General features: G+C 39.7%; 1 protein-coding gene across 6 annotated transcripts in view; it reads left to right on the top strand.

The window, feature by feature from the left end:
* Positions 1-17323, top strand: part of MBNL2 (muscleblind like splicing regulator 2) — a 105655-nt gene that overhangs the window by 62078 nt on the left and 26254 nt on the right. For all 6 annotated transcript variants that reach the window (XM_053970637.1, XM_053970634.1, XM_053970638.1 and 3 more), the window contains exons 3-5: positions 9631-9795; positions 12771-12971; positions 14137-14400. In XM_053970637.1, coding sequence (XP_053826612.1) covers positions 9631-9795; positions 12771-12971; positions 14137-14400 — 630 coding nt within the window. The remainder of the gene's footprint in view (positions 1-9630; positions 9796-12770; positions 12972-14136; positions 14401-17323) is intronic.

Below are 17323 nucleotides of genomic sequence, written 5' to 3'. Positions count from 1 at the left end.
CTCTCTACAGGCAGCCCCACAGAGATATGGTGTCATTTAATCTCAATGATTTGTTTGCTGCTTCTCAGCAGTTATAAAAAATAAAGAGGATTTTATGTGTGATTCTTCCTTGAAAATGCATATATATTCATTTTTAGGTGTTTGTTTCTTTAATTTCTGTTTGTTTGCAGGAACTTTCCAATCAGTTGAGAGCTGGTGTCAGACTCCAGCCCTTGCTGGCTGATCCTAGGAGCAAGGCCGATGATTTATTAATAATGCAGCTGCGGTGCCAGTGCTGCCACTGAGTGTGGGTAAACACTCCTCCTCTGCAGAGGGACAAGATTCTGTACTTTTCACCTCTGCAGTTATGTAAGGTGTCCTTGGCCATCTGTGTATTTAACTTGGCCCTTGCTTTTTCCATTTGTTTACAAGATGATTGGCCGTGAAAGTGTGCAATCCCCAACCGGGAAGAGTCCCAGGAGCCCCAGCTCAACTGGGAGCTCCAGCAAATAAACGGGTGCAGGGTGGCCTGGCCGGAGTGAAAGCATATTCCCAGGAGCAGCACAGGGACTCGCCAATGACATGCCAGGTCACCTGGTAGCAGTTCAGGGCTGCTAGGCATCCTGCTTTGGAGCTGGGGACTGTGCCATGCTGGTGTCCAAAGCAGTCACTTGCTTCTGGTGTACGTTAAGTCTGCCCTTCTCTGTAGTACACCAGTGGATCCCTTAGTATGTCAGGGACTTGCCACATCATACTGGTGACCTTTTCCATATGATGAGACTATTCCAAATAATGGACCTTTTCCAAGTCACATTTAATTCACTGCAATTCTCAAATGAAGCACCTTCTCAAGACTCCCTTGGACAGGTGAATGGCTGTAGAAAGCCAATGTAGTCACTTTCATAGCTCTCCATTTCCATTTTCTTTCTTACCTAGTCAACCAGGTTCCTCACTGCCAAGGCATATCTTCTGCTCCCTTTTGATACCGCATAACTGATTTTATAGCTTTTCCTGAGGTGCATTAAGATTCCTGGCATGTTGCTGAGGGAACCATTGCCAGCACACCAGCCCATTGCCTGGTCCTTGCTGGACTGTTCATCCTTTGGGCTTATGGGGCATCCCATCGGCAAAGACCTCTCCCCATTACTCACTACTTCTTTTCTAACCTGGATATGGTGGCGGATATGTGCTATGGACACTGGAGGGTGAAGTCTGTGTGCTGAGCCACAGTGCCTTTCCTTTACAGGCCACTGAGAGAGAAATAAGGTGTCTCAGGGCTTGACTGCCAGTTCTGCAGTTACCCTTACCTACCTTATCACTGCAAAGTGGCGTTTCCAAAGCAAGGGAATTTAATCTCAGTCCTGTTTATATAAGCAAGCTTGCATTAAAATCAGCATATGTCTGCTTGAAGGTTTTTATGGGAATTGGAAGGGAGGTGGGGAAAGGGGTATGTCAGGAAGAGTTGCTGTGCCGTACCCATCTTGTTCGGTGTTCTGCTGCTCTGTTACACCACTGTTGCCTTTTCTCTTGCCATCTGCCCTGCAGCCAAACAACTTACTCTCTTTGCTGTTATTAATTCTGAAATAGCTACTTTTGTCTGCTCTTGAGATATTGAGAAAATTTGAAGAAAAATTGCCTCTTATCAAGCTCTTATCTTCTTTCACTGTTCAGTCAAGTTAAATTTTATGGTGTAGTATGTTGTTTATGAGCAAAAATCTGTGTCACCTTGACTTACTGTGTGGTTCAGCCCGCAATTTACACATCTCTCCTCTGTCTTCCACAAAAACACTCAATCCCTGAGATGAGCAGGTGTGTTAAAGCTGCCCAGCTGTCAGTTAAGTATGTGTAATGCTCTATTCTGAGACTCTATAATGGTTTTAGACACTTTTTTCTATAATGCAGGAATCAGTGAATATGTTGACTTCTCTGGCTGGGCAGAGTTGGAGGGCTTAAATCACTGCCTTACTTTTGAAACCTATCTTGAGTCCCATGGCAGGCTGCATCCAGTCCTCCCACAGGAGAGCTGTGTTGGAGACCTGCACAAGGCAGCTTCGTGCCGTGTGAAGACTCTCACCACCCATGTAAATAGAGATCAGACATCTGAGGAATTTTATCTAAATAAGGTTATGTTTCCCTCCGCTTTCTTTATGTTTATTCTGTTGCGTTTTTCCCTTAAACTACCTGTTTGCTGCCTCTCATTCCATGGAAGGTGTCTGTGTGAATTAGAGTGAAGATTTATTTCAAGGATTGTCCACAGTTGCTTGTGATGTACTGCTGATCAATGCTGGTAGCCAAACTTGATGCTAAAATAAAAACAACTGGTTGATTTTGAGTGCCAGTGAAGGGGGCGGAATGGGAAAAGAAAAACAAAAAGAGCTACATAATTGGGGAAGAAATAATCTCTATTGCCCTATTATTCTCAAATTATTTTCAAGGCAGTAAACACAGAAATTAAATAAATTGATATTAAACTGTTGTCTCCTTGTCTGAGTTTTTTTCTTATTTGTTAGAATAATCTTGAGGATGTTTGTCAAACAACTTAGAATTTCATTAATTTTTTTTTTGTTTTTTTGGCATCTGCTATATCTGCCTGACTTCTTTGTCTTCTGAGCAATTTAATATTGAGTACACTTCCCTTGATATTGCAAGGCAAATTATTAAACCATTCTCTATAGCTATGCTCAACATTTGTTTGAAAGAGCATCTTGAGAGACTCAGAGCTCTTTGTGCATTGCAAATGTGCTCTTCAGTGGAACATTTTGTCTTTTTCCATTTAAATAAATATCTCCTATTAAGTCTTTAGTGGTAAGACTCTTACATCATTTAGACATTCCATCTTTTTGTAAGGCTTCCATTTTTGTTCAATATTTTTCTATTTTTTCTGTCAGTTACAGGCAGTTCTTGTTCTCTACTTTTATGAATAAAATGATCATTTTTATTTTACCAGCTTTTAGTTTCTTACAAAAAATTGAAGTCATTAAGAGAGTAGCTAATGGGTTTTCTTAGCTTGTTGGAAACTGAATCAGACTGAAGTCACCTGAGAACTTTTTTCCTTCTTTTTTTTCTACCTTAAAGTAGGAAAGTGAATTTGCTTTTTCTTGAGACGGAAGTGTGTAGGTGCGTATAAATATGTATGCACACTCACTAACTTTGGTGGGTGGACTTGCAAGGTGGCTTTATAAATACAGAACTAAGTTCTCAGCAATGTTTTAAAGTTGTTTTTAAGATGTTTTTGTTGGTAGCTTTTGTCTATTTTTTTTTTTCTAGGAAAACAGATCCAAGAGCTGAACCATTTCAAGTATAATATAAGAGATGCTTGTGTTGTTTTGAAATACATTTTTTCCTTTAGGTCTTTGTGTTTATAAGATGTATGGCAAATTGTAAAGTCTGAGGTATTTGAACTCACCATCAAAAGCTTAATATTTCTATTAGTAGTACAGTTTTGTCCTTTTGAATTTTTTTTCAATTTCACAAATAGTTCAAGTGTGCTCCATTTACAAGATAAGGGATCTTACTCTGATCTCCATTTATTTATATGAAATTATATAAAATACTGGTTAGGCTAAAAAAAAATAATGTTTTCATAAGCATACATGTTTGCAAGGCAATGTACTCTAGTTGCGAAATTATGCAAAATGAAAAAAAATTGAAATTTTTTAGTATGCCTTAAGGAAGAAATAAAATGTTACATTTTTTAAAATCTCTGACTAGTCATTCTTAAGGCTTAACTAAATTGCCTAAGGCCTTGGACATGTACATAACTCTATGAGCATGTGTAGTCCTACTGATTGTATGAGGTGGTGCATATTTGCAGCAAGTGCAAAGGGAATACTTTCATGGAGCTGTGGTGTCTGGTTTTTTACTTCCTGAGTGAAGTTAGGAAGCAGATTGACCTGCACAGGAAAATTGAATTAATGAATTGTGATGTTAGATGGAAATGCTTTTTAATTCAGTCCATACTAGAGTTTTCCATGGCTGTTGAAAGTGCTGTTAGTGATTGAACTCTCGTGTACTAAAATATGTAGGGAAATGCATGTATTCAAATCCTATAGAACAAGACGAATCATCCCTCTCTATGTATGAATACACAGTGGTTTTTTTTTTTTTAGTGTTCCGGGTTTTTGTTTTTTTTTTTTTTTTTCCTTTTTGATATTTTTGCATTTGAAAAAGTAACTTCTGAACTGGATGTTTTGGGCTGGTAGAGTTAGTGTGGCTGTCTGTGCATAGGAGCAGAAGCTTAAGTATCTCAAAATACCTGCCTTCCTCTTGACTTGGGTCTATTTTTAGCCTCAGGGAGCACAGTATTATCACAATTTAAAAGTTCCTGGTTTATGTAATACTGAAATTTTTTAATTGATTGGGTGAGGCCACATATGTTCCCAAACAGAATTTGTTGAGAGGCTGCTGAGGAGGAATCCCAAAGGAGAAAAAACAGTTTTTGCTGATAACAGAAACTCTTCCAAAAAAGTATTTATGCCTTAGGTACCACCCCAGCTGCTGACACTGCTTTCTTTGTGGCTATTCTTGCCATGTGCTGCCACCACCCTGGACAGTGTCCTGTGCTAGCTCCCACTCTGCTGGGGTTTTAACAGTGTGTAATACCTTCAGTAGGCAATGTTTAGCTAAGCAGCATGCCCACAGCTGCAAAGGCATTACTGTTTTAAAACGTGTTCTGATCTTTACAGGCATGTGCAAGGCATGCAGAAAATGGCAAAAGTTTTTTTAGAGTGGGAGGAATAGTTGTGGCATTAGGTGATTATTACTTTTTTAAAATTTGGGTATGTCTTTTCTAACTCCAGCAAATGTTTAGCTCTCATAGTGTCTGTCAGGAAACCAGAAAATCTTATTTTCTCTTGTAGAACGAGTTGCTCAGATGCCTTCTAAAACCATTTATGTCTTGGAAGTCATATACTTTTCTTCTTTTCCCATTAGACTGCAATTCAATCTTGAGAGTTCATAAAATTTCATTTGCATTTTAGGTGTAGCTTGTTTTCTTAAGGAAACAGGTTTTGCATAAATGCACTGTCCATATTTTTGCCAGTGTCATCCTCTCGCCCTAATAACTTCTGAACAATATAGCCAATTTCAAGCAAAGCTGCTAGAAGCAGACATCTCAAAGGCATATCTCAAAGTTCTTACTGGTTATGCAAAAATCAGTGTCTGGATAGAAGGCAGATCCAAAGTTTTACCCAATTAAGGAAAAGGCAGGAGCAGGCACTAAGCTGCTCCCGAGCGTGGTCTGCCAGCAGCGTGCACGTCTTGGCCAGCTCCTCGGGACATGCACGGCTCCAGCGAGTTATAATTATCCTGTGAGTTGTTTCCTTGCCTATAGTTAGGAGAGGTGGGAGGGTTCTCTGGGGGAGAAGGAAGGAGGAAGGTGGGATATGGTAGGAAGCTGGGAGGAGCTGGAAGCACCCTGGGGAGTGAGGTTTGGAAGAAGGGACAGACGCCTGTAAGGCAGCACGCCTCCTACTTTCTGCTTCTCATTGGATAATCTGTTTTTTAACAGTGTGCTGTGAGTAGGGGGAATCATGCTCTGTTATTTCCCATTAATAGCATCAATAAATTGCCTGAAATTCCGTACCTGAGCAAAATAATTCTGGAAGCTTTAGTTGATTCTTGCCTTAAGAGATAGAAGAAACATTGTTTTGCCTATTTTTTTCTGTTCAAACATCTTACTTTTATGAAAGATAATTTTAATAAGTAAAAGCTAACTCATTATTCTACATAAGCAATTCCCTAGCTTGAATTAATTATTGTTATTGTTACTATTAGAGCAAGAGTAAATTACTGAAAGAAGTTATGAATTTATGAAATATTCAAAGATAGGAAATGGATCCGTATGTGGATCCTTTGCATGTCTTAAAGTTACGGGGTGTTACTTCTACATTCACCTCATTTTGCTTATTTTAAATTTAAAATTCTAAGCACATATCTAGCTTTTTAATATACTCTAGTCTGTGGGCTGTCTTGTGGCATTGATCTTAGACAAACTACCTATTGTTCTTAATAGGAAAATCTATTGATTTTTTTAAAAAAAACAATGTTGTGACATGGCTTGTTAAGGGATGTAGTTTTTGAAATTAAGCCAGTCAGGTAGCAGTTCCCCACACCATTGCTCCTGTAGAAGTGGAGCCTCTCTTTGCTGAGCCCTGGTGTTGGGCACTGAAGTCCTTTGAGCTCCCAGCTCCTCAATGCACCCTTTCCCTCTCTCACTGCTTTACTAGAATGAAACTTGTGGGACAGCCTGACACGAGCCATAGCATGTTCTAGTCTGGATAATTAGCAGTAGAAAAGTAGTTTTTCTGTTAAACCTTTCCATTACCTGCCTGAAATGGGGTGCAGGGCAGTAGGCTGGACAGCTGTAGAGGACAAAGGCAAAGAAATAAAAGGTCAGAGTTAGGTACCCTCCAGGATAAGGGGAGTAACAGACTGCTGGGAATGTAATCTGATGTCTGTTCGTTGTTCCTATCCATTGCAGATAAGGAGACAGCTCATTGAAAGTGATTTTTTTGCATGAACTCCCATGGGAAGTGCACAACCACTTATGATGTGCTTGTTGATAACCTTCACTTCATGGGTGACAGGAGTTTCTAGGGACCCAGTTTCAAACCAACCTGTCTGTGGCCTCAGTTTCAGGACTCTGACTCATATGTGGGAACAGGTTAAAAGTTGTAAGAAGTAATTACTTTTCCCTGCCGCCTGCCTTATCCTGCTGAGTTTGTGCCGTCCTGTGCCAGAGGGACTGAATGTCTGTGGAACAGCTTCTAAACTGCTGTGGTTTTAAAATGAAGCAAGCCTTACTCCAGAAGCTTGATATTGGTGTACCTGAAAGTTAAAGTACCTGATTTTGTCTCTGCATTTGTGATGTGGCCTTCTAGCGTAGTAGTTTTTTAACAAAGTGGACTCATTGATGGTGACCCAGCCAGCACAATGAATACGCCTGCGTATTGTGTACAGTTGCCTGTTCTGCCTTTTGGTTGATATGTGCTGTCATGTGAGTTGGACTTCATATTTGACATTTTAATAAACAAAAAATTTCAGAGTCAATATCATTTCATTTGACTGAAATGATACTACAGGTTTGAATTTTTGTTTGTGCAGTGATTAGTAGTTGGGAAATGGAGCATTTGGGAAAGAAGGAATGAAAAATTCCTCTAGATGTTTTCCTGCTACCATTGTAAGTTCAAAAAGTAAAAAAGCCAGTCTCAGAATTTATTTAATTTTGGTAGTGAGGGCAGATTAATTTACTCACTATTTTCAGTGCTCATTCCACTGCAGTTTATTTTGGGTCATTTAATTTCAACAAGACTTGATCTGTTTAGAGGGCTTTCTATAGCAGCGTGGCAGGACCACACAACTCTTTTATAGTACGTACGTTCATTGCTAACGGGGAGCTCAAAAACCGGTAAACGATGCACAGACATGAATAACTTCAGAGAGGACACTGCATTTCTGTATGGTTGGATTATTTTGAAAGTTTTCAGAAATAACAAGTCTTTTGTGCACTGTGGGTTGCTTTGCAGAGCTTGAAGTGATGATATACAGTAGCTGTGTGCTTTCAGAGGTAAGACTGGAGGTCTGGCTAAAAGCACTCTTCAGGTTTAAGGTACTTCAGAAGCCACTGTGCATGCGAGTTGCTCTTAGTCCTTGTTTAAGGAAAATTTTTGATTCCATAGGTGAATATTTCCATCAGATTCAGTAGTTTGGTATGATTTTGGTTTTTTTAATTTTTAAATTTGCTGTAGGAGCTGTTGATATACAAAATAGGCTAAGGTAAAATAGCTATAGGTTAAAAATGTCTAAATCAGTCATCAGCCAACAAAAAAGCATATGCTCATTGTCTGCTGAATCTGCTCCAGTTTAGCATTATGATGGTAAAGGCCACATTGCCTTTACCATCATAATGAAAGAGCCAGCTTTCTTTCGTGTCCATCAAATCATGACTATTTCTGGTTCTGCTCATGCCAGCTGACAAAGTAATGTTCCTTTTGTGTAATTCATTAAATCAGGCAGCATTAGTGATTTTCTCAACAGAAGGAAGGCCTAATGTCCTGAGAGTGGCTGCAACTGTAGTAGGAGGCTAAAACAGTACTGAGACCATTGTTCCTGAGTGTTGAGACTATTGCTTGTTCTTAAATTTTAAGCTTTCTTGCATTTTCTGGCTTCTGCTGTTTAGCATACTCCCAGGAGCAGCCAGGGGCAGTTCAGGAAAGGGCTGTTCTCAATAGTTTAATAGTGTGGAAATCGTTGTTTGCATTCCCATCAGCCTTGACACAGGAGAAGATTCGTGAACATGTTTAACTCACCCCTGAACAGATAGTTATGACATCCTTGTAGAAAATTAGAGGCCAAATCCACACTGTTTTGGTGTCTAAGTCAAAAGTATAACAATAACACTAGTTTTGGGACCTTTGAAGCCTATTGAGAGTTTTGTAGCAGCGTGTGTATGTGCATACAGAGTCAGTGTATGTCTGTACTGTGTGATATTCCTGCATAGGGATCAGGATGCTTTTTTGACTATAGAAGGATATTCCTGCTTGTCTACAAATAGTAAAGCCCTAATACTAGTGAATGGGAAGTTTAAAAAGCACTTCTTAAAAATCTCTCAATTTGGAAACAACTTACACAAGTTGAGTGTATCCAGTGTGGTTTGACTAATGCTTTAGGCCTTCTAGTCACAGCTCTTAAAACTCTGTGATTGTTTGTGAGCCATGTCATCAAGGAGCTTCTGATGTCAGCAGGTCCTGCCCTACAGCTGCACAACCTCCTGGTGCACCTTACAATTTCCCTTTCTGGGGCAAAATATATCAGTGCATCCTATACACCAGTCTACCTATGTTTGGGGTCAGCTTGTACATCCATCTCCTCTAACCCAAGCCACCTCAAGATGACAGCCCCCCTATATTTTTATAGTCTCTTATTATCTTGTAACTGTCTAAAAACTCCTCTTTTCATGTTGATTGGAGTTGTCCTTTGGCTGTGGGACAAAACCTTCAGATTTAGATCCATGCACTGCTTCCAAATTTAGGCTGTAAAAGAACCACCTTTACTTCTTTTATACTTGAATGGAAATAGTTCAAAGTTGTGCTGATGTAATAAAAACAGGAGGCTGGAAGGCAGTGAACTGGAATAAGGGTGAATGTATGAGAGAGCACAAGCAGAGAATGGCAACTTTAGATCCTCCCTGCCATGATCACACAAATATTTTTAATATGATGTACTTAAAAGCTACATTTCTCTTACAGAGGGTTTCAGTTTGTTATTCATCATGTGATGTCATTTAATAAAAAACTTTTATTTTATGGTAACACCAGATACTCTAGCCAGAATGTCACAAGAGGCAGTTCAGGCAGTCTGGACAGTTCTGAGATTATTGATTTTATGGTAGTGATCTGTACTTAACAATGAAAATGCTGATTCACAGCCTTTCTCCTTTTTTTTCCGTGGCTAATAGCCTTTATGATCAGTCAGAGGTGGTGGGCTGAGGCAGAGCTCAAGGCCATCAGCTCCTTTCAGCCCTCTACATAGTTCCCAGGAAACACCCTGTGTTTCATTAGTTCTTGCTTAGTTTATGATGTAATATTTTGCTTGAAGGCATTGAACTATCATCAAAAGCAGCCGACTGATTAGTGTGACTTCTTTTTCCAGGGTCGTTGTACAAGGGAGAACTGCAAGTACCTTCATCCACCAACACATTTAAAAACTCAACTGGAAATCAATGGCAGGAACAACTTAATCCAGCAAAAAACTGCAGCAGCAATGCTCGCCCAGCAAATGCAGTTCATGTTTCCAGGGACACCACTACAGCCAGTGGTAAGTATATTTCTCTGGTGGTCTTAATGGTAAGTAAAGTTGGAGACTCTATTGACCTGCAAAAGTTCTCTAAATAGTATCAATCAAAATAGTCCCTATCTGTTTACTTAAGGAATGGTCAAGATGCTGGACATATGCTCATTTATATTTGCATTTCAAGATTTAGTGGAATGTTGCTGTAGACTTGATGTATTTTTCTTTAATGCCATAATAATTTGCTTTTTTTTTTTTTTTCCTCTTTTTTTGCCCCCTTAATGCATTTCATGTTGTGTTTGCAAGATTTTTACCTATAATCCTTCTGGAGGTGGAAATTTGTATAATAACAATAATTTGCTAGTAAGTGATTTGAGTAGGAACACAAAGTTTCTCAGGAGTCTGTGGGTCTGAATGGCTTTAAATATTATTTAATCTCAGTACCAGGAACAAAGGTTAATGATTATCATTTTCTTAGTCTGTTGAAGTCTGAAGTGTGTGAGGACAAGACAGAGAATTGGTGGTGTGTGCACTTCACAAACTCAGTGTTTTGTCTCAAGGTGATTCACACGGTGCCTGAGACACTTCATATCCAGGAGGTGATACAGAACTAGAGTCTGGCATGCATGAGCAGCATCTTTGGATATGCACTAAAGTGATCAGTTGCTCCGGGCGGTCCTTGCAGTTGGGCTCCTCAGTGTAGCAGACTTCCAAAGCATGGTTTGGCAAGTAATCTGAATTGAACTTTTCACACATGGCTGCTAATGATGTTTTCTCGATCTAAATTCCTAGTGTAAGGCATCCCACTAGAGTGGGATTTTTTTCTCTAACTTGAGGCATCTGGAGTGTTGGCATCAACTTCTGCAGTGAGTTTCCAAGGTCCATTTATAGTTTATCAAAAGACATAGGCACTCCTAATTGCTATTTGCTTGGCTTGTTCCAGACATCAGCATTTGGATTAGATGATTTAGTTTTCAAAGTGCCTTTGTCTTCCCATGGGCTACCACAGAAGTCAAGTGTAGATATCTCAGAAGAAGACATCTTCATTTGGTCACAGGAAGCTCACCCCAGATGCCTTTTTCAGTAATGCCTTTTTATACTCAAAACATCTACTGCCAGGTGGGATAGGGCATTGAGTGTCAGGACTCCCTGAATTTCTGGTACATGTTCATCAAATTGTATCTGGTGATGTTGGCCTCTTAATGTGTCTTGATATTTCCTGGGGATTTACTGCTTGAGTTTTCATCAGAAAAAGTTGTGATGAAGTAATAGATTCCATTGCTTAATATTATGAGAAAAATTCAAGTGGCAAAATTATACTTTTTTCTTCTCATCCATTTCATCATTTGAACTTTACAATTTCATTGACGTAATGTCTTCTGTACTGATTGCTGTGATAAAAATGCCAGGTCTGTCTCACACAAATTGCCAGATTAAGATGACTCAGCCTTGACCAAATGGATAAAAAGTGAAAGAAAATTTCATAGAAGTCATTTGACGAGTGGATTTATTTTTAAAATTATATCTGACACAAAGCTGTTATTTATACTTCACATAACACATACTGTTTTCAACATAGTCAAACCATTGTTTCATATAAATGTTCGTTATTATGCTCTTCAGAATTTAGCTCATGTTTGACATATAAACTGGGTTGCTTGATATCAAGCAGATTTGATCACTGATTAGAACACAGCATAATATATTTTTAACTCTTAAGAGCAGTTAGATGCCATTTCTGTATAGTTGGTTATCCTGGTTAATCTGTATACTCAAAGCATTATATTGGTACTAAGTCACATCCATTTATAATTTAGTAATTGGTTCCAAAGACAAAAAACTCCCAAGAAAGCTAAACACAAACAAAAAAGAAAAAACTGCCTTCTAGGTGCTGTGTTTTCTTTTGTGTAGTTTCTATGTACTTTATGTCATGCAGGCCACTTTAACAAGACTCTTCTCCTTTGTTAAAGTGTTTTAAGTCTTAGTGTTGTGCTGTTGTGTTTCTAGTTGCTGGCTTATTTGGGAACCTAATTTCTGACAAAGCTAACCGGAGATGTCTCCTGTTTTTCCTCATTTATAATTATAGCTTCACTCTCTGGGGTACTCAGCTCTGCAGAACTAAAGCACTTTCCAGGTCAGAGCATGAGCTGACCATGGTGATGTTCTGCCTCCACCCCCTGTGGAGCTGATGTTAACAAACCCACTGTTCTGCTTCATCATGGCTGTTGTAGCATCACACAAATGCTCTTTCTTCTGGTCATGACTTCACTGACTCACTGTAGGAAGGAACAAAACAAGATTTTTAGACCCGTATCATTCCCTCCAATCAAAGTTTTTCATATGATGAACTAATATAAGCTTTAATAATCCCTTTCTAAATATTGTGTCCAGCTGAGATTATAATATTTATTCTGCTTGCCACTGGTGACAGCTGAGCACACAAACGTTTGCAAAGTTGAGTTTTTTCAGTGTATGAGACACAGTAACATATAATTGCAGGAGGTGGCAAAATACAGTATGCAAACATACTGGAAGTTACGTGCCAAAGAGCTCATTATATGTACTCTTATTAGAAATATGGCTTTAATATAGTTAAAACGCTTCAGCTATGAAATCTGAATACTTTGAAAAACAGCCTGTTTTCCCAAGGAAAACAAGTATTGATGAAAAGCAATAAAGTCTATGTTATTTCTACATTTAGGTGTGTAAATAAGCCTGCAATGTAAGCTGGACCTCCGCACAGATTCAGATTCAAAGTAGGACTTACTTCGCATCTGCAGACTCTTTTCCAGTAATAGAGTTACAAAGGTGGTTCTTCGTGTGCTGCTGGAATGTGTTACATGATTAAAAGAAGAGGAGATGCTGTGTATTTTTCCAGCTGTTTAAAGTTTTTCTTTAAGAAAATTAATCCGTGCCAGAAAGAACAGCAAGCAAAGGACAACTACTAAGCTATTGATTAAGGGGCTTTTAATTTCATCTTGGTGTGTGTTTTCCTTTTTCAGCCCACATTTCCGGTGGGTCCCACAATAGGAACGAACACGGCTATTAGCTTTGCTCCTTACCTAACGCCAGTAACACCAGGAGTTGGCTTAGTCCCGACTGAGATCCTACCCACGCCGCCTGTCATTGTTCCTGGAAGTCCACCAGTTTCAGTCCCCAGTTCAACTGCTACCCAGAAACTCCTCAGGACTGATAAACTGGAGGTACTGTAGACACCACTGTGACTAGAAACACTTTCTCTGTTAGGATGTGTGAGAGATCTTGGAGGGTATAACTGTTGTTTTAGAAGCGAAGCTTAAATTTAGTTGCTACAGATAAAAAACTTGTATCAGGCAGGATTTCTGCACTTGCAGCCAGTGGTAATTAAATGCTGCTATATTTAAGGTAGCAGGTAACTGTGTATTATATTTAATACACAGACATCAACATGAGTTTTCATTTTTTGTAAAGTTCATAATCTCAAAAAACTTCAACCTGTGCCTGTAAAGGCATCCCTTGATGAAATATCTAACAACCACATTTTTTATTTCAGTAATAATTGTCTTGGTTTTTCTGCACTGATAACAAGGGAATCTTATAGCTTTATGGATTGATATTAGGGGAATGGTGTAGCCCTTCAGCATGAGCTGCCGATGGAGATGTGGAATATTACCAACTCTGCAGCAGGCTGAAGGGCCAAGCCCCCAGCTCTGTGCAGAGCCTCCCAGCTGTTGCTGGATCACTGTGTGGCTGGACTCAATGGAATCTGTGATCTGAGTACACAAGGAGGCCAAATGGCTCTACCAAAAATGAATGTCCTTTCCCAAAAGCCTAAGCACCAGTGTCTAGAGCACATTTCTTCTTAAGAAAGTCCGTGTGTTCATTCTGCCCATTTTTGAAAATTATTTTTAAGTAGGCTCTCGATTTTGTTTGTAGACTCCATAAAAAATGCAGTGCATCTGACGTGTATTTTCCCTGGGTTTAAGCAAGAGGAACTCCTTCCCTACCAGTCCACTTGCAAGATTACAAAGTGTAGTCAGAAAGAGACAAAATATTTTGTGGTTCCCAGCTAGTGTTGCAGGAGCAGTTATGTAAGTAAGTATATTTTCCAGCTGCTTTTTAAACAGGAAAAAGGAAAGGCATTTGGGAATGCTTCTGTTATTTATCCACAGTACCAGAGAGCTACCTGAGGAGCCAAGAACATAAGGATAAAATAGGTGCACTCCCCTCACCCACCAAAAGATGAAGGGTTTATCAAATTGAAGTTGCTGTAAAACTTGAACTAACAGGGGAAGGGGGCAGGTCTGTCTTTTGGGGGCGTGGGACACTCCCTGCCCTTTCATGCTGCACTGAGCTGTGCCCCTGCAACGTGTGTTGTTTTGCATGTAGGTGTGCAGGGAGTTCCAGCGGGGGAACTGTGCGCGTGGAGAGACTGATTGCCGCTTTGCGCATCCGGCAGACAGCACAATGATTGACACAAATGACAACACCGTAACCGTGTGTATGGATTACATAAAAGGTCGTTGCATGAGGGAGAAATGCAAGTATTTTCACCCTCCTGCACATTTGCAGGCCAAAATCAAAGCGGCGCAACACCAAGCCAACCAGGCTGCAGTGGCAGCCCAGGCAGCTGCGGCAGCTGCGACTGTGATGGTAAGTGCTGGCATGTATGGCTGCCTTTTTTTGATGCCTATTTTGCTTCAATTTAATGCTGTTTGCTTATACTTTCTTTTCTCTTTTGCCTCTTTTTTTTAAATTTTTCTTTTTTTTTTTACTTTGGTGAAAGATAAGAATTTATAAAATTACTATTGCTTGATGGGAGGAAGCACTTTCTTTTCTTTATACCCTTGTTTTAATGCTGTATTTCTATTCAAGACAGTGAAGCAAATGACACTCTATACCACTTCTGTTCTCTGCCTTAATTTTTTGTAAATTTGCCCCTAGTATTTCCAAACAGAAACAAAACTGATAAGCTTCAGTGTTCCCAGGAAAACAGGGACACATATGCTGTTTTAGCTCTTTGATGGCAGATATACATGTGGAAATTTGGAAGAAAAGCAAAGAGAGAGTGTTTGCTTCAGAGATCAGTAGTAGAACAGAAACCTGTATTGAGATCAGCACAGTCTGGCTTAGAAACGAGACAACCGGCCAGCCACCTTGGTCTCTCTGTACTTGTAGAGTAGAAAAACCAGGATACTCATCAGATGTACCATTAGTGCCTGCCTGAGGATGAGAAAGAACTGCCCTCTGTAGATCTACAACTATCCCCAATGACTAGAAAGTGTTGCCTGTATATTTTTGAACTTTGATTGACACATTTTGTGCCTAGAAACTTCTTGCCTCTCCCACTATTATAGGCCAGTTACTTGAATTTTGAGGTTTTAAAGTAGTAAACTGTAATGGGAATCATTAGGAAAGAAATATTGTGGTTACAGTCAGAAGAAAAGAGAGTGAGAGCTTTTATTTTCAGATATTTTAACCTCTTACTTAAAACTATTCAGACAAGACAGCCCACCCCTTCACTAGGATTGGATTCCTCTTACAGTTGCTACCAGGAAAGTTGATGAATTTGCAGTGGTATTGATAAAGTTAAATAAATTGAACATGCAGGATCTGACTTGAGAGACAAAACTGCTGGCAGCAAATCAAAGAATCATTGTCCTCATTGCTGGCAGTGGACGAATAATTAAGCAGATGTGGTTTGTGGACTTGTGGGCAGTGCATACAATAGTTATAGACAATACAGTTATTCTCTGGTTTAAAGGCCTACAAGAAACACAATACAGTACAGTACATAACTACCCCAAGCCATTGTATTTAACAAATTAGAAAAGACCAGACTTTTTTGAGGGACAAAGGGTAAGTTGTGCAAGAAAGTAAACCATCATACAGAAGAATATTTCTTAAGTTTCAGTATTCTTTCTCTAATAGTATCACAGCCTTTGTTTCAAATTGGATGATTTTTAGTTAAAGTTTCCTGTGCTTGCAGAAATTGAATACCATCTGGAAATTAAAGCAGAGAAGATTGGGGTTTTATTCTGATTAGCTTCTGTTGTGCAATATTTATTGTTCATTTAGAGAATGTAATATTTCTAGGCACTATACTAAATAAGAAAAGAGAGAGATGAGGGGATTAATTTCTTTTGCACTTTGGTAATAGTTGCAGATATATATCCTGTGGTTTTAAATAAGGCTTAATTAGACTTGCATTAGCCTCAAAGCAAGATGAAGCATCTTTGGAAACACAGAATTGAAATGTTATCAGTCTAATGTCACAGGAGAAGGCAACAGGGACCTGTAATTCAGGGTAACATTTTGCAGAGAAATATGTACAAAATATTCCAGCCCATTTCCCCTGCTTAAGCAGGGGAGCTAGAGGAGATTGCCCAGGATGTGCCTGTTTGGTTTACTAATGTCTCTAAGGATGGAAACTCCATAACTTGAAAACCTGCTCCATACTTCCAGTAAAAAAAAAAAAAGCTTTTTTTTTTTTTAATCTTACATTTAAATGGAATTTCTTTTTTTAAAATTTATTTCCATTTCCTCTTCTCCTGTCCCTTGGCACCACTGGCTTCATCCTTACCCTGAAATCAAGTATTTATATACACTGATGAGATTCCCCTGTATCTTCTCCAGGCTGAATCCAATCCCTTGATCATCTTTCAGGTCCTGTGTGGGAGTGTTTTCTAGTACACCTGTATCTTTCTTGTACTGGGGTGCCCAGACCTGGACAGAGTGCTCCATATGTGGCCTCACCAGGGCTGAGTAGAGGGGAAGAATCATCTCCTTCCACCTGTTGGTGATACTCTTCCCAGTGTAGCCCAGCATGCTATTAGCAGCCTTTGTTTATGAGGGTGCATTGCTGGCTTGGTGTCCACCAGGATCTTGAGGGTCTTTTCTGCCAAGCCTTTGTGGCCCCCAGACAGTACTGCTGCCTCGTGATGTTCCTCCCCAGGTGCAGGTCTTGATATTTGTTTTTGTTGGACTTGGTGAAGTTCCTCTGTGCCCATTTCTCCAGACTTTCTATACCCTCTGAGCACTAGCATGTCTATCTTGTGTATCAACCATTCCTCCCAGTTTCACATCACTGGTGACTGGCCTCCAGCTGGGCTCTGCGTTGCTGGTCACATCCCTTTGAGCCTGGCATGTGAGACAATTGTCAGTCCACCTCCCTGTTTCCCATTTAGCCCAGGATAAATAAATCTGTCTGTGAGGATGAAATACTGTTGAAATCCTTTCTGAAATCAAGAAAAACAACATCCATTGCTCTCCCTTCACCACGCTGCCAGCCTCATCATAGAAAGATGTCAGGCTGGTTAAGCACAATTTCCCTGTCATGAATCTATGCTGACTACTTCATTATCTTGGCTTTCATGTGTTTGCAGATGGTTTTCAGAAGGATTTGCTCAATTGCTTTCCCAGGGACTCAGGTGAGGCTGACCAACCTGCCAGTCCTCAGACCTCCCTTCATGCCCTTTTTGAAGACAGGAGTGTAGTTTACTTTCTTGCAGTCTTTGGGAATTTCCCTCAGTCACAGGGACCTTTCAAAGATAAGTAAGAGTAACCTCGCAGTGAC

This window comes from Vidua macroura, chromosome 2 (genome assembly GCF_024509145.1).
Source record: "Vidua macroura isolate BioBank_ID:100142 chromosome 2, ASM2450914v1, whole genome shotgun sequence".
Lineage (NCBI taxonomy): Eukaryota > Metazoa > Chordata > Aves > Passeriformes > Viduidae > Vidua > Vidua macroura.
Note: the sequence above shows the minus strand (reverse complement) of the source record. Positions and strands in the feature narration are given on the sequence as shown.